The following is a 27,506-nucleotide window of genomic DNA, read 5'->3' on the forward strand; positions in this document are numbered from 1 at the left end:
CTGTGTGTGTTCCAGGGATGTGTCCCTTCAGGTGTCCCCAGGTGTCCATGTGTCCCTGGGATATGTTCCTTGAGGTGTTGAAGTATTCCCACAGTCCCTTCAGGTGTCTGTCCCCAGAATGTGTTCCCTTGGGTGTCCCCAGTGTCCATGGGATGTGTCCCTTCGGGTGTCCATTTGTCCCTGGAATGTGCCCCCTGGGGTCTCCCAAGTGTCCCCACCTGCCCATGAGTCCCCTCGGGTGTTCGTGTCTCCCTAGGATGTAGCCCAAGTGTCCCCAGGTGTCCCTTTGTCCCCAAGATGTGTCCCTGCATCCCTGAGATGTGAGTCCCCAGGTGTCCCTATGTCCCCAGGGCCATGTCCCAAGGACAGGACCCATCAGGTGTCCGTGTGTCCCTGGGATTTGTGTCCCTGGGCATCCACGTGTGTCACCAGGATGTGTCCTGGGGTGTCCGTGTGTCCCACACCCATCCCAGACCAGCCCGAGGAGGAGGAGGAGGGGACACCCCAAAGACCCCAAGACAGGTGGCACTGGGGACAGAAAAAGCCATTTCTAACCCCAAAATGCTCCCAGGTCACCCCAAACTTCCCTTCCCAGGGGGTCCAGATTCCCGGGAATGCTGAGGGTGACAGGAGGTCCCCAAGGGAGAGGGGACAGCCCAAGCCAGGTCCCCCTTGTGGCCCTGCCCGGCGTCAATTTTGGGGTTTGGGTTTTGTTTTGTTTTTTTTTTCTTTTGATTTTTTATTTTTTTCTCTTTTTTTGCTCCTTTTTTTTTTACATAAAAAGTTCCGTAAAAATTGGATAAAGTAAAATGCTGGAAGCAGTAAAATCAATCTTATCAACATGGCCAGAAATCCGCAGTATTTACAGGGAAACAGAGGAAACCTCGCAGAACCAAAAGGAAAAACCAAGGAAACAACAAAAAAAAAAAAAAACAAAAAAAAAAAAAAACCAATAAAAATCTGGGAATAACCCCCCAAAGTCTCCTGCCAAACGTTCCCGTGGGATCGGCACGTTTGGGGCTGAAAGCAACGGGAAAAAAGCAAATTATTATCAATATATTCACATATACGTTAAAATATAATACAGAGCTTGGGAGCAGCGCCGCCAGAGCCGGGCTTGGCAAAGCCTGGATCAGCAAAAGCAGGCTTGGGAAAGCCCAGCTCATCCTCAGCGACGGGAACCAAGTTTGTTTTCCTTAAAAAACCAAAAATCCATCGTCATAATAATAATAATATAATAATAATAATAATAATAAATTCACAGGTTGGTGGCTCGGGAGGGCGAATCCCAGCGGGCATCGGGGCTCCCGAGGGCCAGGGGTTATTCCAGGGGCTATTCCAGCTCCGTGTCCTCTTTGGGCTTGTAGAGGATCCCGAATTTCTGCATGTACTTCTTGATGTATTCCTTGGTTTTGTGTTTGACGTTCTCGTTGCACTCCAGGTCCTCGGGGTTCTTGCAGTACTTGAGCTCCTTGTTCATCACTCCGTGGGTCAGCTGGGGGAATGCTGGAGTCAGGCCTGGAATTCCCACCAAGCCCAGGCCTGGCCTCTCCCCAGGCCACTGTGCTCCCACTTCCAAATACTTCCTCTTATTCCCAAATACTCCCTGAGCCACTGTCATATTATTCCCCAAATATTCTCTAAATATTTGGCATTGTTCCCTCAATATCTGCTGTTATTTTCCAAGCATTCCCAAGATATTTTCTTATTATTCCACAAATATTCCTCCTCTTATTTCCAGATACTGCCCAAGCTATTGCTATATTGTTCCCTAAATATTTCCCAGATGTTCCCCAAATATTCCCGAAATACTCCCCAAGTATCTCCCAAATATTTCCCAAATATTCTCTAAATATTTGGGATTGTTCCCTCAATATCTGCTGTTATTTTCCAAACATTCCCAAGCTATTTTCCTATTATTCCCCAAATATCGCCTGTTATTTCCAGATACTACCCAAGCTATTGTTATATTATTCCCCAAATATTCCCAAATATTCCCCAAATATTTGGGGTTGTTCCCTCAATATCTGCTGTTATTTTCCAAACATCCCCAAGCTATTTTCCTATTATTCCCCAAACATTCACTGCTACTTCCAGATACTGGCCAAGCCATTGTTATATTATTCCCCAAATGTTCCCCAAATATTCCTCAAATATTCCATAAATATTTGGGATTGTTCCCTCAATATCTGCTGTTATTTTCCAAACATTCCCAAGCTATTTTCCTATTATTCCCCAAATATCCCCTGTTATTTCCAGATACTACCCAAGCTATTGTCATATTATTCCCCAAATATTCCTCAAATATTCCCCAAATATTCCTGAAATATTTGGTAGTGTTACCCCAATATCTGCTATAATTCCCAAACATCCCCCAAGCTATTTTCCTATTATTCCCCAAATATTCCCTGAGCTGCTGTCATATTATTGCTCAAATCTTTCCTGTTATTCCCCAAATATTCCCTAATATTTACTATTGTTCTCCCAATATCTGCTGCTCTTTTCCAAGCATTCCCAAGCTATTTTCCTGTTACTCCCCAAATATTTCCTGTTCTTCCTCAAATATTTCCTATTACTCCCTAAATTGTTTTTCTATTACTTCCCAAATATTCCCCAAATAAACCCTAATATTCAATTTGCTATTATTGCCCAAATAGTCCCTAAATATTCATTATTGCTGTGCCAATATTTGTAATCATTCCCCAAATATCTCCCGTTAATCCCAAATATTCCCTAAATATTTCCTATTATTCCTCCATATTATTTATCCAGTATTCCCCAATTATTCCCCAATTATTCCCTGTTATTCCCCAAATATTCCCTGAGCTGCTGTCATATTATTGCCCAAATCTTTCCTGTTATTCCCCAAATATTCCCTAAATATTTCCTACTGTTCTCCCAATATCCCCCCACCCTTTCTCCTTCCCTTCCCTCATCCTCCAAGGAGCTGGAGGCAGTTGGAACCACACGATCCCATTTCCTGGGACCATCCCTTGGTCCCCATGTCCCCATATCCCATTGTCCCTGTACCTCCCATGTCCTCATGTCCCACACATCCCTGTGTCCCTGCAGCCACCAGATCCCTGTGTTCCCAAATCCCTGTGTCCTGTACTTCCCACGTCCTTGTGTCCCTATGTTCCTGCACTGTGTTCCCACATCCCTTTATCCCTGTGTCCCCATGTTCCTGTAGCCTCCATGTTCCCATGTCCCACATCCCCCCTGTGCCTGTATTCACAAGTTCCCATGACCCTCATGTTCCCAAGTCCTTAAACCCCGTGTCCCTGTGTCTCCATACCCTTCTGCGTCCCCATGTACCCACGTCTTTGTGTCCCTGTAACACCCATGTTCCCACTTCCCACATTCCAGTGAACCTGCACTCTCCATGGCCCCAAGTCCCACATTCCATGTCCCTGTGTCCTCATTTCAGCATCCCCGTGTCCCCATGTCCCCATGCTCCCATATCCCAAATCCCCATGTCCCTGTACACACTGTCCCTGTGTCCCCATGTTCCTGTGTCCCTGCACCCACTGTGTTCCCACATCCTGGTGTCCCCACGTCCCCCCACGTCCCTCCATCCCCGTGCCCCCCACATTCCCACATTCCCACCTTGCGTGCCAGGTGTTTGAAGTCCTCGGTGGTGGTGATCCGGCCCACCTTGCAGTCGGGCTTCCGGTAGGGATTCAGGCACTGCACGATGAACTGGGACATCTGTGGGACACACAGAGCACTGGATCCACTCCCTGCTGCCACCATCCCATCCCATCCCATTCCATCCCATCCCATCCCATCCCATCCCATCCCATCCCATCCCATCCCATGCCATCCCATCTCAGCCCATCCACAGCCCCATCCCATCCCATGCCATCCCATCCCATGCCATCCCATGCCATCCCATGCCATGCCATGCCATGCCATGCCATGCCATGCCATGCCATGCCATCCCATCCCATCCCATCCCATCCCATCCCATCCCATCCCATCCCTCACCTCTTTCCTGAACACCTCCTTGCTCTTCTTGGCCAGCTCGCTGGACGTGTCGGCTTCCGCCGTCTTGGGCTTCTTGGAAGACTGAGGATGGGAACACAGGGATGGAAACGATTCCCTGGCCCTGCCTTGGGGACAGTGCTCCTGTCCCACAGCCTGGTGGGCAGCACAACTTCCTGCTCACTCCCAGGGACATTCCCAGAGACGTTACCAGCCCAATGCCAGCTCACTCCCCAGTCCAATCCAGATCTTCCCAGCCCGATCCCAGTGAGCTTCCAGGCTCATTCCAGTGCTCTCCTCAGCCCATTCCCAACACCCTTCCCACCCCAGCACATTTCCCAGGCTGATCCAGGTACAAATCCCAGACAAATACCAGCACGCTCCCACACCAAACCAGGGACTTTCCAGTCCCGTCCCATGAATTTCCCTGCCCTCTCCTGGTGCTCTTCCCAGCCTTATCCCAGCAAACCTCCCCACCCAGCCCTGGTTCAATCCTGGTGAACTTTCAGGTGAGCTTCCCAGTTCATCCCAGTGAAATTCCCAGCCCAATCCCAGTCTGATCCAGGCACACTTCCCAGGTGATTCCTGGGGAGTTTCCCAGCCCAGTCCCGGCACACTCCACACCCCAAAGCAGGCATTTCCCAGCCCAATCCCAGTGAGCTCCCCATCCCAATGCCAGCAGGCTCCTCGCCCCAATCCAGGCACAATTCCCAGTCTGATCCCAGCCCAGTCCCAGCATTTCCCAGCCTTGCTCCTGCCACTCCCCAGCTCAGTCCCAACACATTTCCCAGCCCAATCCTGGAACAATTCCCAGCACAATCCTGGGCTGGGAGGCACAGGGACCACTCCTTGTTCTTGTTTTCTTTGGAAAAAAGCTGGAAAAAGATCAGGAGTGTGTCCTGGGGAAGTCAGGCTGGTCCATAGTGGGACTAAGTTCTGTGGGGGTGGATTTTCCTTCAGGAATTCCCTGGGAGGGCTGGGGCCCCCCACAAGCATTCACACAGTTTATCTTTAGCTACAGTCAAGATAAAGGGAATTTTCTAGGAATTTCTGGCTGCTTCTCGGAGTACTGACCCCTGATTTACCAACGGAGTAGAATCCACTCCAGCTGCATCCCAGAGCCCATCCCTTCACAATGGATCCACACCCACCTCCCACACGCTCCCATCCCAAACTCTGCCATCTCCTTGGAGCCTGGGAAGGGAAAAGCAGCATCCCTGCACCAGCACCATTTTCTGGGAGAGGTCTGGGATCCAGGTCATCCCAACTTGGATTGAAAGGACAGGAAGAACAAAAGGATTTGGTAAAGGTTTGGAAAGCTGGGGGAGGTCTCCCTTCTTCTGCTCTTTGATGATGTCCCAATATTTCTTTTAATTTAAAAAATCCCACTTTTTAAAAGTATTTAACACTGAAAAAAGCAGGAAAAAAATCCCTTTCAATCCCTAAAAATGTGCCTGGCTGTAGGGCAGAGCTGCAAAATCCCGGGAGCAAAGGGACAGGGTGTAAATCAGCCGTGCCAGGGAGGTTTTATGGCCGAGGCTTGGCCGGAGCAGGGACATCAAAGCTCCTGCTCCAGCCCCAGGCTCGGCTGCCACTTCAAAAGGCCGGGAATGGGGAGCAGATGGCTCGGGATGGCTCCGGCACCAAGCCCTGCAGTGCTCCATCGGCAAAGCCACTCCCGAGCCCCTCGTCATTCCCAAGCCCTCATCATTCATTCCTAAACTCCGTCATTCCCAAACCCTTTGTCATTCCCAAACCCTTTGTCATTCCCAAACCCTCATCATTCCCAAACCCCTCGTCATTCCCGAGCCCCGCCATTCCCAAACCCTTCCCGAACTCCTTGTCATTCCCAAACCCTTCCGAAACCCTTCCCCATTCCCGAACCCTCATCATTCCCAAACTCTTCCCCATTCCTGAACCCCTCGTGATTTTCAAACCCTTCCCAAACCCCTCGTCATTCTCAAACCCTTCCCCATTCCCAAACCCTTTGTCATTCCCAAACCCCTTGCTTGTCATTCCCAAACTCTTTGTCATTCCTAAACCCTTCTACCACCCCAAATCCTTCTCCACTCCCAGATCCTTCTCTATCCCCAAACCTTTCCCCACCAAATCTTTCTCCACCCCCAAATTCCTTCTCCATCGTGAAATCCTTCCCCACTCTCAAAGTCCTTCTCAATCACTAAACTCTTCTCCACAACCAATCCCTTCCTCACCCCAAAATCCTTCTCCACCCCCAAACCTTTTTCCAACCCAAATCCTTCTCCAGCCCCAAACCCTTCTACATGATGAATCCTTCCTCCATCAGCGATCCCTTCTCCTCCACCCAATCCTTCTCCACCAATCCCTTCTCCATCACCAAACCCTTCTCTGCCCCCACACCCTTCCCCATCCAACCCCTCTCCACGTGGGATGAGGGCAAAAATTGGTGTCAAAGTTGGCAGGGAAGGATGAGGAGGAGAAATGAAAACTCCGTTTCCAAGCTCCTCCTTGTGCCAAGGTGCCAACTCCTCCTTGGGGAATTCTTCCTAATTTTAGATTTTAGGCTAAAATTCCATTTTAAATTTATTTTAATATCAAAACCTCCATATCAAGGCCTTCCTCCCTCACTGCTCCAAAGTGAAATCCCATAACCCAAAGGCTGCCAGGAAAACAAACACAGGAAAATCCCCAGAATGGTGCTGTCCCTATTTTCCAGCCTCTGGAGGAGATGGGAATGGAGAGGCCACAAAGATAGGGGGAAGACCAGCCTGGGATGGGATCAAGAAGCCAAACACTTGGGAAAACCTGGGATTCTCTTTTCCAGCAGCTGTGATCTGCTCCACTGACACCAACCTTTCCATGGAGAACCAATGGGCACAGACAAACTCATCCCAAATCCAAACTTTTCCCATCCAAAAGGATGCAAAACCTTCAGCATCCAGCCTGGTGTCCCTGCCTGCCTTCCTGCAGGGCCACTCCCTCAGGAAAGCCATTTTCCAAGGGGAAACCAGGATTTCAAGTGTGCTTTAAAGGGAACAGTGATCCTGGCTTCCCACTCCTCTTGTGCCTTTCCATCAAAATCCTCCCCCACAGCCCGGGAACACCGGGAATAGCAGCAGCAGCTGTCAGACACGGTGCCAGTGGGTTTAATCCCTCCTGGGTGGGTTTAATCCATCTGGGAAAGGTGTGGGGTGGGGAGGAGGGTAAAAAATCCAAGGAATGTGGTTGTAATTTCAGGGTGGAAGCGTTGGAGGCAGGAGCTGCGACCATGGGAATTCAGTGCCAGGAAAAACCCGACCTTCTGGCCACCCTGGCCCAGAAGAAAAAAAGCTCTGGAGTGAGTAGGAACCACCTCAGCCTGAGGTCAGCCAGAGCCACTGCTCATTTAGGAATGAGGGATTCAGGGAAATTCAGGGATTTAGGGTTTGGAGGGAGCAACAAAATCTGGAAGGAGCAGTCAGCTCGTGTCCAGCCTGAGGTGAAGCCCTTGGATGGTCACCTCGGCCCTCAGCTCCTCTTCATCCCAATTTCTGGGATAAAAGGCCACATTTATGGAAGCACCTTCCCCTGCTGCTGCCTCTGCTGTGCAGGCAGCACCGAGACCCTCAGAATTCCATGGGAAAACAACTCCCAAGCTGGAAAGCACCAGCACAGATCGATTTCCCTGCTCAGAAGAGCCCAACCTTCTCCTCAGAACCTCATTCCCAACCCAGGGATCTTCCCAAACATCCCCAAGCTGCTCTCCACCACTGAACTTCAGCTCATCCCTCCACACGGATGCATTTCCCAGCTATTCCAGCTTCAAATCTCCCTATGGAGCCTCCAATTAACATTTTCTTGCTCAATCCCAAAATCCTTCAACAATACTTGCAACCCCAAGATCCCAGAATGTCATGGGATGAATGTGACACTGATCCAGGGATAAAAATCCTTGAAAAGGCTTCCCTGGATTCCTCTGTGGAAGCAACAGCCCCTTGGCTGAGCAGGGAGTGCCAGCTCTGAGCTCATTTTCCAATTAACTTTTTTCCAGGGAGATAAATATTTGTCCGTAATTTCATCGGAGTGAACTCGCCAGGATTCCTGGCTGGAGCACTCAGAGGCGTTCTGGGAATGGGATTAACCCTTGGCATCCTAGCAGCACATGGAAAAGCAACAGCAGCCACGTGGGACGTTCCTGGGTGCTGCAGGATGGAGAACACCTCCAGGAAAACCCCAGGAATGTGGGAGCACCAGAGCAGGAGAATTGACTCCTCTCTTTCCATGGATTTTCTCCAGCTTGTTAAGGAATCAGAAAGGTATGGGAAAGGTTCCTGAGCTACACCCTTAGTTGGTCCTTTTTCACTGTTGCTCCCCCTCATTCCTGCTTTTCTGGCCAGCTCCACACACAGGCTGGAATCCAGGGCAGAACTCCAGGGAAGTCCGGTGTCCATTCGACACCAGAACAGCCAAGCCCTGAGTGTGGCCAAGGGAGCCACTCCAAAGGATCCGGGCTCACTTCTGTCCCCCTGCCACCTCCCAGCTCCACAGTGACCTCCCATCCCGTGGTCTGTCCCAAAGATTTGTCCCCCTCACCTTCATGGGGTTCTCGTCGTAGGTGGGGGTGCCCAGGTCCATCTCGGCCTCGTGCTCCAGGCTGGCGTCGTCCCCGGGGCTGTCCCAGGTTGGAGGATCCCACTGGGTTTGTCTGGAGGAAGGAAAACACACCACTGACACCTCCTCAGAGAAACTGGGACTTGCTCATGGATTATCCCATCAGCTGGGACATCTGGACCCCATCAGAATTCCTGGCATGAGGAATTCACAGCCTTGCTCTTGATTTGAAGGGTTCTAAGTTGGAGAAGGTTAAAACCAAGCAAGAAGAACAGAAAAAAATGGAATCTGCACAATTTTCTACCATGGTGACACTGTGGGATCAAGGATGTTCATCACCAGGATGGAATTCCCAGCATGGAAAGGTGGGAACATCCCAGCAGAGAGCACAGGGAAGGTTCAGCCTCCACCAAGGCTCCCTGGAGTCTCCTGATCTCATCCCAGGACTTCCAAACAACACAATTCACCAATTCCTGCTCCACTGGTTTGAATTCCAGGTGTTTGAAGGTCTCCTGCTCTGCTGTGTGCCAGGGAGCAGGGAGGAATCCAACAGGGAGATGGAAAAGATTTATGGATGCAGGGAAATGTGTGCCAGGAGCAAGAACTGATAGCAGGAAATGGATATGGAAAAAAATATTCCTGCTTATCGTTTCAGAGGTGGATCCTCATCCACATCTCCCATGGAGTTGGAAATGTCAACAAAACTCTTTTTAGAAGCTTAACATTCATTTTAATTTCAGGTAAATTCATAGGGATTGATCCAAAACCTGGTTCTTTCCAAAACTGATGGGAAAGGTGTAGGAAAAACATTGAGAAAATTGTGTTTCTTCCCATGGAGATGGGAGCTGGGCTCTTCTCCCAAAAAACAAGGAACAGGACAAGAGGGAGCAGCCTCACGTTGTGCCAGGGGATGTTCAGGTTGGATACTGGGAAAACCCCTTCATGGAAAGGGCTGTCCCTGGACAGGGGTGCAGGGCCCATCCCAAGGGACCTCCAAGCCTGTGGATGTGGCACTTGGGGACAGGGGTCAGCATGCCCACACCCACCTGGTGACCACGTGGTAGTAGTAGATCTTTCCCTCAGGATCCCGGGCTGTTTTCCAGTTGGGAGGGAGGACGATGGTTTTGGGTTTGGGAGGGGAAGGCGGAGGCAGATCCAGGAGGTTGTTGGTGACCACCAGCTCTGGCTGCAGACAGCACGGAAGGGATGAAGAGAAAGTTGTGAGGGGTCACAAAAGGTGCCCTGGCAGCTCCTTATCCCACGGGAAAACCTCCCCATCCCTCTGGATGCTCACCTGCTGGATGGGCTGGGGCTGCCCGGCTGCCACGATGGTGGTGACGGCCGTGGGGGGCTGCACGATGACTCCCTGGGGGTGAGCCGTGTAGATCTGCTGGCCCTGGATGTACTGGAGACCTGGCTGGGCGTAGCTCTGGAACAGGGAATCACAATCAGCTGCTGTTCCCAAAAAATCCTTCACTGCAGGAGCGCAGATTCCACCAGGCCAGGTGCTCCAAGCCCCGTCCAACCTGGCCTTGGACACCTCCAGGGATCCAGGGGCAGCCACAGCTGCTCTGGGAATTCTACCCCAGCCCCTCCTCACCCTCCCAGCCAGGAATTCCTTCCCAATATTATCCTCAGATTTTTGTAATATCATTAATTCTGGTAGCTCCAGACTCTGCTTCTAAAAGCCAGTGGAAGTTGAGCTCCCACATCCAAGTTTTACTCATGGGCTCAGCTTTTATCCACACATCTCCATTCAGTCAAAAAACCAAAATACTCCTGCAAACTGCCAATTCCTGATTGTCCCCAACAACTATGGAATCATCACCCCTGGATGTGCTCAACGTCCCCCATCCCTGGATGTTCTCAGTATCTCCCATCCCTGGATGTTCTCAGTATCTCCCATCCCTGGATGCTCTCAGTATCTCCCATCCCTGGATGCTCTCAGTATCTCCCATCCCTGGATGTTCTCAGTATCTCCCATCCCTTGGAATGTCCAAGGCCAGGTTGGACAGGGTTTGGAGCAATCTGGGATAACAGAAGGTGTCCTGGCCACGGCAGGGGGTGGCACTGGACACTCTTTAAGGTTCCTTCCAACCCCACCCATTCCAGGATTCCATGATTCTCCAATTTATGCCATTTGTAGATGGAAAATACCCTGGAATGTGCTTTCCTCCTACTCCTGGGTAGGAAGCTCCCTGGGAAGAGCTAAGAAGATGCTCCAAGAAGAGAAGCACAGAAGTTACAGTGAGTAACTTGCTGGGGAAGATGGAACAGGAAAGCCTTATAAATGTGATTGTCTGGCAAAAGATTTTGAGAATATGGAAACTATGAGCGAGATTGAAATGAAAGCAAGCTTTGAGATCCCTCAGTTACTGAACAACTGGAAAACAATGGTGTGGCTGGACTGAAGGTAATCAAACAACACCCTCTGCCTGCAGACAGCTCCAAGGGTCAGAGCAGACCCTACAGCTTGGCAGAAGGGACCCAAAGAGGAGATTTTAGGGTTTAAAATGTAGCACAGGATGGTAATGTAATGATTCTTATAGGCTGTATGTAAATGCTATAGGATTTGTATTTGTACTAGATTGGTTAGTGAGAATTAGAATATTCAACACAGAAGAAGATTTATTGTATTGTAAAGGGAACTTTGCTCTCTTTACCCTTTTTACTCTCTTATCCTTTTTACTCTCTTACCCTTTTACTCTCTCACCCTCTCATCCTCTCTCCCCCTCTCTTCTCTCAGGCCTGCTCTGAGCTGTGCCTGGCAGCTCCCAGCAGGGCCCTGCACCCAGGCCCTTTGCAATAAACCCCAAATTCCAAGACCTGGCTTCAGAGATCTCTCATCTCCATCCGACCTGACCGTCCTACCTCCAGGTGCTCCTACAGTATCTCAAGTGTTCTCCCAGCTGGCTGCCCTGGTCCCATGGTGTTCCCAGCTGGAATTACCTGGACGATGGGCGGGGTGGTCTGCGAGTAGGGCGAGGTCACCCCGTAGACGGTCTGGCAGGTCTGGCCCTGGTAGTAGATGGCAGGTTGGGACTGGGCTGGGGAGTAGGGCTGCTGCACAGCCACGGGGGGCTGCTGGCTGGAATCCCACACCGAGCCGTAGCTCTGGCTCTGCACGGCGCCGGCCGCGGCCACCGGCAGCACGGCCACGTTGGCCTCCTGGTGCACCACGGCGGCGTCGCCCTGCGCCCCCACGTACTGCGGCGTGGTCACCTCCATGGTGGTGGCCACGTGCTGCACCACGGGCACCGGCTGCGCCGTGCTCAGCGCCGGCTCCACCGCGTGCCCCACCAAAGTCTGGGAATGCTCGGCGTATCCCGCCGGAGAGCACATGGAGTCCATGCTGGGCGTGGGCAGCAGCACCTTGCCGGCGTTGGGGTTGCTGGGATCCACGTAGGCCTGCATGGGGTATCCCGGTGGGTATCCCATGAAGCTGTGGTGGGGGGTTCCGTAGCCCATGGAGTCGTAGGGAAGCGGGGAGGTCATTCCCAGGTTCTGGAGCTGCTGTTGCTGTTTCTGGGCTTCCCGTTGGGCCACCTCCTGCTCGAAGAGCTTCCGGCGCTCCTCCGTGGACAGCTTGTTGCGGTCCTTGGGCCGGACCTTCTTCTTGGATGATGCTGGGGTGTCGTACCTGGGAGAGAGGGAACAGGGAAAGCACCTGTGAGGCCTCAGGAAGCTGCAGGCCCAGGGCTCCAGCAGCAAAAGGGACAGTGGGAAACCTGGAATGCCCAACAACAGCATGAATTCCTAAGAACATTCCCCTTTTTCCAGCTGTTTGACCAACTCAAGAGGAACACCCGCTGGTCCTGCTCATCCACAGGCAGCCAGGGCAGAGGATGAGCAATCCCAGTGGATTGGCCAACATCAGCCTGGTGCTGATGGAGATGCAAGGATGCCACAGAAGTTGTCTGGAGGAGCTGCTCTGAAATACCTGGAGAGGGAGGGAACATCTCCAAGAGAAGCCAAGGAAAGGTCACAATCTGCAGGGTATCCCAAACAGGCCCTGCTGGAAATGCTCCACCATGTTTTCCCCAAGCAGGACAAACAAGGAATTTGGAAGAGGCTCCCAAACAGGAGCAACTCACAATGTAGCACCTTCCCCCCCAAATTCCAGTGCTGGGGTGAGAATTCCATCCTTCCAGTCCAGAACCCCCACATGGGAGCTGCAGACACGGCCAAGAACAAGGGAATCACAAGCAGCACATTCCTGTTTGGAATTCTGCTCGTTCCCAGGCCGCAGCTTCAGCTTCAAAAAATAATGGTGTGGATGGGTTTTTTTAATTCCTTAAGAGATTTCATCCCAAAACACGCAGCAGCTGGAAGGATTTTTCCAGGGAATTAAAGGAGGAGGGGAAAAAAAAGCCTAAGGACTTTGATCAAAGCCCAACCAAGGAAAATTTCAGATCAAAGGTGGATATTTCCAGACGTTACGAGTGTGGTAAAACAGGGATTACAAGGAAAAATGCTTTGCAGCCTTAATATAATGGATTCTACAAAGCATCCAGGATATTCTCCATATATTCTGTGTTCCTGGGATCCATTTACATATCAAAAGCACATTGCTACCAACAGATCCGCTGGAGCTGTTTCCAGGCACTCCCAGAGGAGCTGCAGGATCCGTTAATGGGAACCTCATTGCCGGGAGGAGTTTGATTTCCCTAATTAAACTCTTTCCTGGCACTGCCTGGAGAGTTTGGAAGAGAAGCAGCTGCCATGGAGGGAGTGGGAAGAAAGAAACCGAGGGTTTAGCGTTGCTTTCTCCGTCTATTTGATTATTTTAAATCAAAATATTAAATCCCTGGAATAACAAAGAGGGATGCTCAGAGTGGGGAGAACATTCCCAGAGAAGGAATTTGGTCCTTCACTGACACGGACATGGCACAGGGGGAAGAGCCAAAGCAGCAGCTGCCTGCCCAAAAAACGCTTGTTCTGTTTAAAACAACCCCAAAAATCCAGGTTTTACTTCCTGGGGATGTTTCCAGCCTCGTTACAGAGGGATAGATTTACATCTGTATTTTTCATCCAGATGTTTCCAACTTTCCCAGCTCAGCTCAATGCGAGGTTTCCTCGTCTGGCTGACTCGGCACCAATTGTTCCCTAATTATGGAGTGGCTTTGAGAGGGACAACAGAGAAGTGACTTCTTTAAAGGAAATTCCATGGTATTTCTGCTGCCTTTAACACGATCTCCAGTCTCTCTGAACTGCAAACATGGAATATTTTCCTTCTCTTCATTAGGAGTCGCATGCTCAGCCGTGGCAGTGATGCCACCATTCCCAAGGAAAGGCAGGAGACCTGGAAACAGCCTGCTGGGATCAGACCCCCCTGCACTGTTGTCCTCACAGGTATTTTTAGGGAATAACCACTCAGCCAAGGAAGTTTTGGAGTTAGAAATCCTGGCTTGGGCACTGCTCCCTACTGTACAGGCAGGGATTGCTCCAAGCTCAGAACAATTCCCAGCACACTGGGAAGAGGTGGAGCAGGAGAAGGGAATGGGTTTTGAAGGATCCAAGGAGCTCTTTGCATTAGGAGGGCTGCATCCTGGAATTCCTGGATTCCCCATCCCTGGAAGTGTCCCAGGCCAGGCTGGACAGGGCTTGGAGCAGCCTGGGACAGTGGAAGGTGTCCCCATGGCACGGGGTGGGACTGGATGGGCTTTAAGGTCCTTCCAATCCAAACCATTCCATGATCCCTAATTTCTGTGCGGGAGCTGGCACAGCTCCCCTCATTTCCCACCTCATTCCCAAAACACGCCTGAAAATGGAGGTGCAGGTTACCCCAGAGAAGAAGCCACCAACACCAAGGAACCGCCCAACTCCCACCACCAGGACTGAATCTCACCACCAGGATTCCTCCAGGAGAAAACTCCCATCCCCTTCCTGGGTGATTCCAAAGACCCCAGGCCCGTTTCCCCAGGAGCTTTTACCCAGGCACGTGGCAGATCCCTGGAATATGGCAGCTCCCTGCCACCACTTGCCTGTCCTCTGGCCTCTTCGTGCCCCTCTCGTAGGCTGAGGACGGAGGGGACAGGGAATCTCTGCGTCTCTTCCTCTCCTTGCTCTGGCTCTGCCGCTCTGGATCCCGCTCCCGGCTCAGCACGGGGTTCTTGGGAGTGGGGGTCTGATCCCGGAGCCCAGCTGGGTCCCTCCCACGGTCAGCTGTTGGGAAAACGGGGAAAAAAGGAGGAAAATTTTATAATTTGGGTGTTGAGAGCTCCCTTCTCTTAGAAACGGCCTCAAGCGGTGCCAGGGGATGTTCAGGTTGGATATTGGGAATATTTCTCATGGAAAAGGATGGCCAGGGACAGGGCACGTGTGGAGTCACCATCCCTGAAGGGATTTAAAAGCCACGTGGAGGTGACACTTGGGGACACGGATCGGTGGTGGCCTTGGCAGTGCTGGACTCAGACTTGGAGGGCTTTCCTAAGCTCACCAATTCCATGATTTTAATTCTAGGTTGCTCCATGTCACCCTCAGGGCCCCATCTCTCCCCACCCACCACTCAGATTTTCCTCCCTATTCCCAGGAGCTGTTTCCCAGGAGTTGGAGCTATGGAGGCAGAAGATCCCCTGACATTCCCAGCTGGGAAAATGAAGCATTTCCATGGGAGCAGAGGAAAACAAGGGAGAAGGGGAGGACTTACCACTGCTTTCCTTTTCTGCTTGGCTCTTCTTCGGGATGCGATAGACCTCCTGTGGAAAAGCCACCAGCAGGGTCACAATTCCAGCTGCTCCCAAAACCACCCCAAACAGCCAAGAATCCCACAAATCAAACATTTACAAGAAACCACCAGAAAAGGGTCCCTTGAAGGAAAGTTCTGGGGGTTTTTGTGGTGCTTCCCATATATTTCCTCTGCTCAGTGTTTGATTTTTGATGGGTTTCGGTGGAATTTTGGGCAAAGAGCTGTAGGGTCAGTCCTACACCTTCCAAGGTGACAGAAGAGTGTCCCAGCAGCAGCTCCTGCTGTCCCTGTCCTGGTCTCCAGGGCAGTTTGAGATGACCCAGCAAGGAGCAGGGAGCTGGGCTGGGTGATCCCAACAGATCCCTTCAGCCTGGAGACATTCCATGGCCAACATCTGCTTCCCCTGCTCAGGGACCACCCTGGGCTTCTCCCAGCTCCCAACAGCCTCACTGGGGACAGGGTCACATTTCCATGATGTTCCCAAGGTCTGATCCTTGATGTGGGAGCATCCCAAGGGAAATGAGCAGGAGGAGCTCTGAGTGGCCCCTCTGACCAAGGAGCTGCTGCAGCTGCTGAGATCAGACCCCAGCGCCCACCACACCTTCAGCAGCAGCAAACCCCAAACCCTCTGCTCATCCAGCTCCTCCCTCGGCACAGGGAAGGCCTGGAGCTGCTGCAGAGATCCTGAGCAGGCCCTGGAGCTGCTGCAGGGCTGGAGCCAGGCTGGGAGAGCTGGGAATGTTCCCCTGGAGAGGAGAAGGCTCCAGGGAGAGCTCAGAGCCCCTGGCAGGGCCTGGAGGGGCTCCAGGAGAGCTGGAGAGGGACTGGGGACAAGGCATGGAGGGACAGGACACAGGGAATGGCTCCCCCTGCCAGAGGGCAGGGATGGATGGGAGATTGGGAATTGGGAATTCCTGGCTGGGATGGAATTCCCAGAGCAGCTGTGGATGCCCCTGGATCCCTGGCAGTGCCCAAGGCCAGGCTGGACAGGGCTGGGAGCAGCCTGGGACAGTGGGAGGTGTCCCTGCCATGGCAGGGGTGGCACTGGGTGGTCACAAAGGTCCTGACAACTCCAGGTGGAGATGGCACCATGGGAAGAAAGAGGAGAAGAGCTGGGAATGAGGATCAGAACTTCCCTAAAGTCCAGGTTTAGCACAATGTCCTTGTTAAACCCCCTGGACTGGGCAGGAACAGCCTTTCCCTTACCACTGGCACCAACTGTGCATCCCCCCCAGTAAGAAATGAGGTTTATTAGCACCTTTCCATGCTCCATTGTATTTTTAATTGGAATATTCTGGCATTCCCAGTGCAAATCCCATTTTACCTCTGTGACGCTCATGATCCTACAGAGGTTTTACAGCATTCCTGACTGTCCAAGTACTGGAAGGTTGGAAAAAAAAGCTCATTTTTGTTTAATTGCAGCTTCTATCAAGCCCTTGCTCTGTTCCCTTCCTGAAGGAATACAGCATTCCCAAGAATTCCCAGTCATTTCCAGCAGGATGTGATGAACCAGCTGGTTTGTGCCTGATGGAGCATCCCTGCTGGAGCAGCAGCTGCATCCCAAAAAAAACCCCATTAAATCATGAAGGAGATGCTCAGTTTAACACAAATAAATTGTTTTGGGGAGCTGTGCTGACATTCCAGCTTTCCCAGAGCACCTTCCCTAAAATATCCTTTCATTTAGGCCCTGGATGAGGCAGAGTGGGGAAAAAAGATGGATTTGACATTTCCTGGGGGGTGAAGGCTGCTCCAGCTGGGAATTTAAAGCTTCCACATGCTCAGAAATGTGGAGTTTACCTTGACTTGACTCTCAGATTTTACAGAATATCCTCTTTTATTTAAATTCCTTGAGTTTTTAAAACTGTTTGGGAATTAATTAATGGCTCAGGGGGCTCATTAGCAACGTGCTCACCCGCAGCACTGGATGGGCTAAAAATGAGAATTTCCTTTAGCAAAAAAAAAAAAGGGAAGGAGAAGAAACCCTGCTGTGGTTTGTCCACAAGGCAAAACCACTTCAAAAGTGCTGCTGCTGGCTAAAAAAAAAGGGATTTGGGCCAAGATTTTTAGGTTTTTAAAGATATTTTTGCTTTTCTGTGGAGCTCAAACACACCACATGGAGTTTGAAGCATCTACAAAAAAGAGAGGCATTGAAATTCCCCAAAAAATGCGCTTCAAATAAAGTTTTTAAAATTTATGTATGCGTTTGCTATGGGCTACAATACTCCAAATCCAGTTTTTTCAGATGAAATGTAAAGAAACAAAACAGCAGCTCCATGTTTGAGGTGGGGAGGGATGCAGGATAAACCCATAATTACATAGCATTTATATATTTATAAATGATGTAATCCATATAATGTCTGATCATGGAATCATGGAATGGTTTGGGCTGGAAGCTCATCCAATTCCAACCCCTGCCACGTGCAGGGAACCTCCCACCAGGCCAGGGTGCTCCAAGCCCCATCCAGCCATAATCTATGGATTTAATTTTATTTTCCTAGAGAATTCCATAGCTATGGATGGCAGGGATGACTCTGCCTCTCCCTACCTCGTGTGGGACAGAGGTGACCACAGGGGCAGGTTCTGAAGCCCCAAAATCACCTTCCACCAGTGGGTTTTGCCAGGATTTTTTTATTTCCCATGTTAAACTCCTAAAAATGTTCATTTTCAGAGCAGCACATCCAAAAAAATCCCCCCAGGTCTGCCCTGGCTGTTCCCAGGGGGGAATGAGGAGCCACCAAGGAATGGGATCATGGATGAACATCATGGATGTCCAGAAGGACAACGCAAGTGTTGGGAAGAGCTAAGCTACACCAAGTCCCCAGCTCCTAAAAAAGATCTGTCCCATTAAAGAGCAGGATGGGGAATGGAAATCACTGGGAAAAGGCTCAGGGGGAAGAGAAGGAGGATAAGGAGCACCTGGAGTACGGGAACTTGGCAATGCTGGCATTGCTCCAGCTTCACCAGGACACTGGGGTGCCCACTCCAGGATCCACCCCAACAAACTGGCCAGCCCTAAAGTCCAGGAAGCCCAAAATCCAAGGTGATGATGAGGAGGGAGCGAGCTCCGTGCTGGTGGAGAGAAACTCCAGCCCCGCTCAACGGAGCCTCCAGCATCCATTCCATGCGGGAAGATGGAGGCAGCAAAGGCTTTGAACCAGGAACAAATGGAGGGATTTGTCCAAATTGCTCCATGAGAAGCAGATGGTGGTCAGAGCAGGCTGGGGAAACTCCCAAGAAAAGCCAGTTTTATTTTTGGAAACGGAAGCTGCTGGCTCGGAGCTGCAGAATTCCTCAATCAACGCGGCCGCCGCTAACGGGCTCCAAATGGCTCCCGAGCTCCCAGCACGGCTTTGAAGGGACTGCACGCAAAATTAAATGCAGGAGGAAAAGTGACACGAGTCTGTTCGACACAAAAGAGGGGGAAAAATGGGATTTAGGCCGCCCAGCCTCAGGCACGAGCCAGCCTTGGCTTGGGAAAGGGGAGAGAGCTGCAGGATGGAGTCACGATTTAAAGGATTCTACAGTGGGAAAGGAAGATTGTGTCTTGATGGAACCTTCTCCACAAATCTGCCCCTCAGCTGCCAGCCATTCCTGAACTAACAGGTGGACTTGATGGCCTTGGAGGTCTTTTCCAACCTAAATGATTCCATGAGTTTATCCTATGATTCTATGAACTTCTGTGGATTTGTTGAAGGAAGAACGCAACCAAATCCACCCCTACCAGGCTGGATCCTCTTCCCTCCCTTCCTCTCTCCTCTTATCCTGCTCTGCTTTGGAGATTTGTTTTGGGTATCCAGACTGAGTTTCTCCTTTGGAACAGCTGTGTTCCCTTCCACACTCATGTACACAGAACAGCACAGAGAAAACAATAAAATATTAATAAAATGTGTGAAATTTCACAAAACTCACCAAAATGTTGGTTTAAGACCAAATTTGATCTGATGGTGTCGTTTTATCCCCAGGATTTGTGTTTTCTTTGGACCAACACCACGAAATCCCTGCTTGAAGGCCAGAAGATCCCACAGCAAACCACGGCCTGGCCGCTCCCCAGTCCTATTGTTCTCCCCAGCTATTCCTTGCTCTAAGTTATAACAAATTATAAAATCCCTGATTAAAACACGGGATGTGTGTGCTGGAGCCGGAGACAGGCACTCCAGGATGGCTTCACTGGGAAAGGGACAGGCCAGAGCAGCTTCAAGGGGCTTTGCCAGGATAAATCAGAGGAGACTTGGAAAGATCACCCCAGGGGAAGATGGAAGCTCAGCTGCCTTTGGTCACCCAAGATGTCCCATGCAGGGTGAAATGGCCTCCTGGGGAGGTTCAGGTGGGATATTGGGAAAATTCCTTATGGAAAGGGTTGAGCAGCAGTGAACAGGCTGGCCAGGGCAGGGGGGAATTGCCATCCCTGGAGGGATTTAAAATCCCTGTGGATGTGGCACTTGGGGACAGGGGCAGCGGTGGCCTCAGCAGTGCTGGGGGATGGTTGGACTCAATCATCCCTGAGGGCTTTTCCAACCTCACCAGTTCCCTGATTCCACGATTAAGTGCAAAAAAAGTCCACTTTGGCCTAGGTCAGGGTGAGGACTCAGCCTGAGCTCCAAGTCACCACAAACGCTCGCAAGGCCGGAAGTATCCAAATAAAACCTTTCAAACCCAAGACTGGCTCTTCCAAAAGGTTTTTCCTAAAACCAAGATCTTCTCCAAGCCACAAGGAAAGGAGCTGTGGATCCTCAGAGCCACAACCCTTTCCCAGAAGGTGAGGGCCTCCTCAGGGGTGGGGGAAGATTCCCAAAGCTCAGTCCCGCGTGAGGCAGAGCAGCACCAAAACCTCCTCTCTGTCCCTCAGCTCAGCTACTCAACCTCAGCCCTCAAGAGGACATTGGGAAGAGCTTCCCAAGCTCAGCCCTACGGCGTGTTCCGGTGATTCCAAGAGTTCTGTTGGCCATCACACCACGTGTCACCTCCGGCATGGCCTCTCCACACGGATCAGCCCCCGGAGCCTTACCTGAGCACAATCCACCTGGAAGAACCACGTGGAACCACCGCCTGTGCCCTTGCTGGGTGTTTTGGCCCCTGGGAGGGAGTTTTCAGCCCGGGAGAAGCCATGCAGCGCTTCCTCGGAGAGCGGGAACGGCGCCCACGAGCCCGGGCTGAAAACTCATCCCACTGGGAATGTGACTCTGTGTGTGTGTGTGTCGTGCCAGGGGTGTGGCCGTGGCCAGCACTCCTCAGGGAGCCCTGGAAGGACTTACAAGTCCTGTGTGTAGAGGTAGAGAAAAAAATTAAGCTCACTTAATCCTTTCAGGCCAGGAGCTGGGATTTCCCCGGAGCGACGTCCATTGCCGGCAATGGACGCACCAAAATAACGTCGGCATCCCCGAGTTAACCACCTCTGTCCTCCTTTCACCTATCACACTGCTCATGCATCAGCCAGCTTCCCAACCATCTTCCCGGCTCTTGGCGCTATGTCCTCTCCCTTCTTCTGCACGGAGTTGGAGAAAAGGAGCCCCTTGGTCAGCTCTGGCTGCCCGGAGAAGCTGGATGGAAACGGTGGAAATTACAAGGGGGTCATCAGCAAGGCTGGAGAGGACAGCGCTAAAGTCACCACGTTTCCGACCCTCCCACCCCCCAGACAAGGCCAAGGTGTTCCACCACTCCAAAATCCCGGCTTTTCCAAAGCTTGGATGTGCTGGGAAAGGCACCTGGGGGTGAGTTATCCATCCCCCTTCCAGCTTGGATTTGTCTTTTAGACATCCGGGGTGGGCTTTGATGGCACCTTATGAGGTGAGAGTTGGACAGAGGCAGTTAACTCCTGGAGCCATGAAAAAGTCCAGGACAGGATAAATTCCCAGCTCCCAGTTTCCCTACAATTGTTTTATGGGAGAGAAATGAACTGGCACAGCCCCGTGTCACGATCCTGCTTTTTTGGGGTGGATTTGCTGGGATTACTCCAAGCTCATGAGATCCAACCCCATCCCTACAACCAGACCAAGACCTGAGGTTCATTAATAAATACACAGAGAGGATGAGAATCCACATCTAAAATATGGGAATGTGGCAGGACTCCATGGTCCCACCACAACTTCAACAAAATTCTGTAGATTCCCAAGCTGAGCTTCTCCAAGCTCCAAAGAAAACACAAATCCTGGGGATAAAATGACACCATCAGATCAAGTTTGGTCTTAAACCAACATTTTGGGGGAGTTTTGTGAAATTTCACACATTTTATTAATATTTTATCATTTTCTCTGTGCTGTTCTGTGTACATGAGTGTGGAAGGGAGCACAGCTGTTCCAAAGGAGAAACTCAGTCTGGATACCCAAAACAAATCTCCAAAGCAGAGCAGGACTAAGGCCTGACTTAACTTTTAGTTTAAAACAGGTTGGACTTGACCTTGGAGGTCTTTTCCAACCTTAACAATTCCCTTGGCAATGATGGAAAAGGACTTTTCCCAACTGAACCACAAATTCAACCTGACAGTGTCACTTCAAGAGGAAAACCATACCAAGAGTCTGCAAATTCAAATCTGGTGAGTGATCAGATCCACTTGGAAAAAAGGAAGAAAAGCACCAAACCACAACCCAATCTCTCTACAGAAATGTGTTTTACCTGACCCCTCCCCCTCTAAGATTTGTGTCCCAAATGATTGTGCCCAAAATCTGTGAAAGTTCAGGATTATCTGATCCTCCTGAAAAATTCAGACTGAGGTAAAATGTCCCTGAATTCTCCTGGGAATCTCTGCATTTCTAAATCCTGGTGTTTGCAGCTCCAGAAATGGCACAAGAAAAGCTTAAGGCGAGGTCTCCTCCACCTGTGCTGGTTCCGCTGCACAATTAACACCCATTATTTTAATTAATTTCTTTCAATCATTACTCATTACCAAAACCAATGGGTAAATAAACTCCTTAGCTCGATGATGCATCAGAAAACATGAATTTGCTTCAAACTACTTCCAGTAATTAAAGCTGGGCTGGTGGTTGATTAAGAGAAGGGCAGAAGAGCCTCCAAGTCCCACCAAGCCCACAAGAAGCTGGAACTGTGGCAGTGCCTTCAATTCCTGCTGGATCCTCAGGAATCTCTGGGTTTGGACTTACTAAAGAGGCTCCCAGCCCTCTTGGCCTTGAATGTAAGGAATGTGAAATAATACACAGAATGCAATCCTACAGGAGCAGCAGATCCGTGAGGAGTTTCCAAAGATCTAAAGAAACCCAAGGAATGGCTGAAGTGTTGAGTGGGGAGTGAGATCCACAGAGCCATGGAATGGTTTGGATGGGGAGGGACCTTAAAGGACATCCAGTGCCACCCCTGCCATGGCAGGGACACCTCCCACTGTCCCAGGCTGCTCCAAGCTCCAGCCTGGCCTTGGGCACTGCCAGGGATCCAGGGGCAGCCACAGCTGTGCCAGGGCCTCCCCACCCTCACAGGAGGAATTAATTTTTTTCTTAACCACTAATCTGAATCTTTCCTCTTTTAGTTTAGAACCATCACTGGAATGTCATCCTACATCCCACCAAAAAGCTGGTGATGGCTGCAGATCCCATTGGCCACCTATGGGACAGGGACACAATTCCAGAGGACAGAGGGAGCCACCAAGCCCTTCTCTTGAAGAGGTTTTCTGCTCCAGAAGACCTTGATGGGAGTGAAACCACTGAAGTCCCAAATAACACCCAAGTCTGGGCACTTCCAACTGTGAACACCCAGGGGATGATCCAACACTGCCTTTGAGAGAACTTGGCATGGCCAACAGAGCCTTCTCTGGAGGCACCACACGGTGCAGATCAAAAGCAGAGGTTGAAAGGACAGGAAAAGCTGGGAATGTTGGGATAACTCAATTCAGAGAATCCCAGAATGGTTGGGTTGGGGGGAACCTTAAGGATCATCCAATCCCACTCCCTGTCATGGGCAGGGACACCTTCCACTATCCCAGGCTGCTCCAAGCCCTGTCCAACCTTGGACATTTCCAGGGATGGGCCATTTAGGAGTAGCCTTGAACACCTCCAAGGATGGAATTCAGGAGCAGGCAGTCCATCCATCCGTTTCCATATTGAGGGATGTGGGCAACTTCCACCCAAAATGCTCATGGGAATCTCAGTCCCTCAGAGCTGCCCATTCCCTGGAAGTCTAAGGGGATGACCAAGGTGTCCTTGTGTGCCCAAACCCAACGAGCTGCTGGTTTCACCAACACCTGGACATTTCTCAGGTCACACCCAGGGCAGCTGCCACCAGAGGACTTGTACAGAAAGCGCTTTTTGTGTGGAAAAGGCCATTTAGTTACCACATATTGACCAAAAGACATCAAACCAGCCCCATGTGCACCACACCACCACCAAATCCACGTTTTCCTTAGCTCCAGGTGCTGGAGCTGCACGGAGCTGCTTCTTACCTTGAGCTCCTTCCAGCTGTCGAGCAGCCTGGTGGCCAAGTCGCTCACATCCACGATTTTATCTGTCTGCTCCTGGCTCCTCTCACTCTCCACGTCAGAAACGCCTTCCTCCTCATCCTGTGACGGCGTCTCCATGGCCATGGGCTCCTCCAGCTTCGCTCCATTGCTCTCCTTGACCTCTGCCTCGGGCTCAGCCTCCAGCTCTGCAGGCTGGGATTTGCTGCTCTCCACTGGTGCCTCCACAGCACTTTTGATCTCCTGCTGCTGCTGCTGCTGCTGCTGCTCCTCTGTCACCTCCATTGGGGCAGCCTCCAGCTGGTCCAGGTCCTCCTTGCCCTCCTTCCCTTCCAGCTCGCTGGTGGTGTCCGAGATGGCGCTGTCCATGCTGTTCTCACTGATGATCTTCAGCCTGCGGAACACCAACTTCTTGGGGGTGTCCGTGTCCCCCTCCACGCCCTGCTTGGCCGAGAGCTCGGGGGTGTTGAGGGGGGTGTGGGCGCGGGACGTGTTCTCGCTGGAGTATCCGTCGCCCTCGCTGAGCTGCGGCACCGCCGTCTTGGTCTGAGCCCAGCGCTGGATGATGGGCAGCACCTTGCTCTCCTCCAGCATGTTCTTGGTGGGGATGGGCAGCAGCTCCAGGGTCTTCATGATCTAAGGGCAAGGACAAGCAGGGCGTTAGAGCCAGCAGGATTTAAAGCTGTGGCCAACCCGGAATAATTCACTTTTCTCAGGAAGGATTAACTCTGGAATATTAAGGGGATTGTAAAATCCTGGTTTGGGTGGGAAGGGACCTTAAGGCTCATTCAGTTCTCCTTGCCGTGGGCAATGGCACCTTCCTCTATCTCAGGTTGCTCCAAGCCCTGTCCAACCTGGCCTTGGACACTTCCAGGGATGGGAAGTCCACAACCTCTCTGGACAACCCGCGCCAGGACCTCACCACCCTCACAGGAGTAATTAATTCTTTCTTAACCACTGATGTAAATCTTTCCAAGAATTCCTTCCCAATGTCCCAAAATATAAAACTTAAATATCTGATCTCCTCTACCTAGTGACAGTCACGGGTGACAGATTTTGGGAAGAGTTTCTTCATGGAAAGGGTTGGTAAACATTGGAATGGGCTGCTCAGGGAGGTGGTGGAGTCCCATCCCTGGGGCTGTCCAAGGAACACCTGGAGATGGCACTCAGTGCTCTGGGCTGGGAACAAGGTGGGGAATGGGCACAGCGTGGACACAATGATCTTGAACTTCAAGAAGTCTTTGGGCATCCAATCCCAAATTGTTTATGGAAAACTGAAACATTCCAGCTCCACTTCAGACTGTCAGGATCTCAAATTCCCTGTGCTTCAGCACAGAATAAACAGCAACAGCAAAAACCTTCAAGTTCTGGCTCATGGAATCTATGTCAGGAATCTCAGGAAAACCACAGGAGCAAATTCCTTCCGTTTATTAAGGATCTGCCTGAGGGCAGAAGTTTCAGGCCTGTAGTTCTGAGGCACCTGAGGTTGTTTTCCATGAACACTTGGCACAGATTTGTATTGAAAAAAACAGAAGGAAAAGAAAATCCTTGTGATCCCGAGCATTCAGCAAAGCTGCCAAAACCCTCTTCCCCAAAAAGGGCTGGCCAGCCCTGGCACAGGCTGGAGTCACCATTCCTGGAGGGATTTAAGGGCCCTGTGGATGTGGCACTTGGGGACAAGGGTGAGTGGTGGCCTCGGCAGCGCTGTGGAATGGTTGGACTCGATCTCAAAGGGCTTTTGCCACCTCGAGGATCCCGTGAGAGCTCCCAATGCCAGGGAATCACTGACCTCCAGCTGCAGCTTCAGGTTGTTGGCCGTGCTCCCTCTGCCATCGCCCAGCTCCGTCATCCAGATCCAGAGCAGGGACAGGCCGTGACACTCCAGGAAGGACTTGAGGCAGGACTGCGAGTGCGTGTTCTGGAGAGCCAGAGGTGGGAACAGTCAGACACTTCCAGGCAGAAACAGGGAAAACTGCTCCACTGGGATCAGGGTCAAAGCCACAGCAGAGCCAGAACTCGGCACCTGAGCAGGTCCAAGCTGATTTGAGTGGCTGGAACTGCTGGGGTTGGAGCGGGGATCCAGCAGCAGGACCACCCCAAGCACTACAGCTCATACTGGGGAATAACACTGAAGGACAATGGATCCTGGAGCTGCTCAGCTGAGCTTGGGATGCAGCAAAAAGGGCAGGAGCTGCCTCCCACACTCCCCCTGCTCCTCTGAGGGTGTCACTGGAACAGGACGTGGATCCCTCCCTTCCCAGGCCGCTCCTCACCTGGATGAGCTTGAGGCAGGTGAGTTTCTGCTCCAGGGTTTCGATGCGCACCATGAGCCGGGACAAGCTCAGCACCTGGTTCTTATCAGAGAGCCCCTCCCCGTTCTCCAACAGCGCCTCCAGCTCCCCATCCACCTGCAGAGCCACAGCAAAACACCCTCAGGCTCAGGCCAGGCAATTCCCTGACTCCAAGCTCCCTTTTCCCCAATTTTCCATTTTCCCATTTCCCATTTTCCACCTTGCAGCTCTGCTGGAAATTCCAGGTGGTTGCATCAAAACCCTCCCGGCCCTGAGTTTATCTTTTCATGCAGGAAAACAAACTAAGAAATTATCTTTAATTGCAGGTAAAACTTATTATTTATATTCTGAGTTGTATAAATTCTTTATAAATTTGTAATGATTAATGGATGATAAACTATAACAGATTTATAATCCTTACAGCCAGAGAGTCACTCTCCACACGGACACTGAAATATTACCCTCTCATTTAGTGACTAATTAGTGTTTTAAAACACCCTATAAATGATTTAGGAATTATTTCTTGGCTTACTCACTCTCTAGAAATGATTTAGGAATTATTTCTTGGTTTCCTCCCTCTCTGATACAGCACATTAAAATGAAACTGGCATTTTTAAACTTCCCAAAAGAATTAGGAATAAATCTTTTCCATAGGAACACAGGTTTGTCCCTTCAAGGATGGAATAACTGCAATTTGTAAGAATTAAAGAAGAGCCTGTGCAGGTTCTTCCAGAAGATTTCACCCAAAAAAATTCCTCTTGCTTTGGATTCTCTGCACTTTTTCCACATGGCATGAACCCCTCCCTGCAATTCCATGTGTTGCCTCTAAAATTCCACCTCCCAACCTGGAAATGGTGAAACTCTGCCCTTGGAACTGCCAAATTTCAGGTGATGCCCTAAATGGCAAAGCCAGTATTGTTCATCTTTCATCAGTGTTTAAAAATCATGGAAAGCAACCCACATTTTTAAATCCAATTTATGGTAGGATTTAGTTATGGATGAGCAAATACTGGGAAAGTCACTCTCTGGTGAGACTTTAGAAAACCAGGAGAAAGGAAATTGGATTTAACTGAAGATCCAAGAAAACACAAATCTTGAGGGACCTTGTGAAATAAAATCACTGGAGTTGGAAAAGATCTCCAAGATCATCAATCCAACCTTTGATGACACTGAACCCTGAGGTCATCAGGAGCAAACTCCTCCCAAAGGAACAGAGACAGAATGAGAGGAAATGGCCTCAAGCTGCACCAGAGGTGGCTCAGGTCGGATATTGGGGAAATTCCCTCATGGAAAGGGCTGGTGCTGGTGGAACCCCCATTCCTGGAGGGATTAAAGCCACGTGGGTGTGGCACTTGGGTGGTTTTGGCAGTGCTGGGGAGTGGCTGGGCTCAGTGGCAGAGGCTCAGTGCCCAGACTCACCGAATCCTTTTTGCGGGAGCGTTCCTTCTTCATCTTCCCTCCGGCCGCGCGGATGCTGACCCTGTTCTCCCCACCCAGGTACCCCCGGCAGTTGGAGGAGCCACAGAAACATTTCTGGGCCTCTTTGCTGTGGGGGGACACAAAGGGAGGTTCAACA

General features: G+C 50.9%; 1 protein-coding gene across 2 annotated transcripts in view; it reads right to left on the reverse strand.

Moving 5' to 3' along the window:
* Nucleotides 1–1,218: 1,218 nt before the first annotated feature.
* Nucleotides 1,219–27,506, reverse strand: part of SETD2 (SET domain containing 2, histone lysine methyltransferase) — a 51,433-nt gene continuing 25,145 nt past the window's right edge. The window contains exons 9-21 of one of the 2 annotated variants that reach the window (XM_071456379.1): nt 27,350–27,476; nt 25,913–26,047; nt 25,429–25,557; nt 23,625–24,275; nt 15,203–15,251; nt 14,538–14,718; nt 11,503–12,193; nt 9,848–9,982; nt 9,600–9,739; nt 8,536–8,647; nt 3,988–4,068; nt 3,607–3,708; nt 1,219–1,495 (exon numbers count right to left, since the gene is read on the reverse strand). In XM_071456379.1, the coding sequence (XP_071312480.1) occupies nt 1,334–1,495; nt 3,607–3,708; nt 3,988–4,068; nt 8,536–8,647; nt 9,600–9,739; nt 9,848–9,982; nt 11,503–12,193; nt 14,538–14,718; nt 15,203–15,251; nt 23,625–24,275; nt 25,429–25,557; nt 25,913–26,047; nt 27,350–27,476 (2,695 nt within the window). In that variant the 3' untranslated portion in view covers nt 1,219–1,333. Of the gene's footprint in view, nt 1,496–3,606; nt 3,709–3,987; nt 4,069–8,535; nt 8,648–9,599; nt 9,740–9,847; nt 9,983–11,502; nt 12,194–14,537; nt 14,719–15,202; nt 15,252–20,533; nt 20,779–23,624; nt 24,276–25,428; nt 25,558–25,912; nt 26,048–27,349; nt 27,477–27,506 lie in introns of those variants that run through there. The other variant, XR_011684205.1, reaches the window with a different exon arrangement.

The sequence above is a fragment of the Agelaius tricolor genome, unplaced genomic scaffold (genome assembly GCF_023055355.1).
Source record: "Agelaius tricolor isolate 1412-34295 unplaced genomic scaffold, bAgeTri1.0.p SCAF_58, whole genome shotgun sequence".
In the NCBI taxonomy this organism is placed as follows: Eukaryota; Metazoa; Chordata; class Aves; order Passeriformes; family Icteridae; genus Agelaius; species Agelaius tricolor.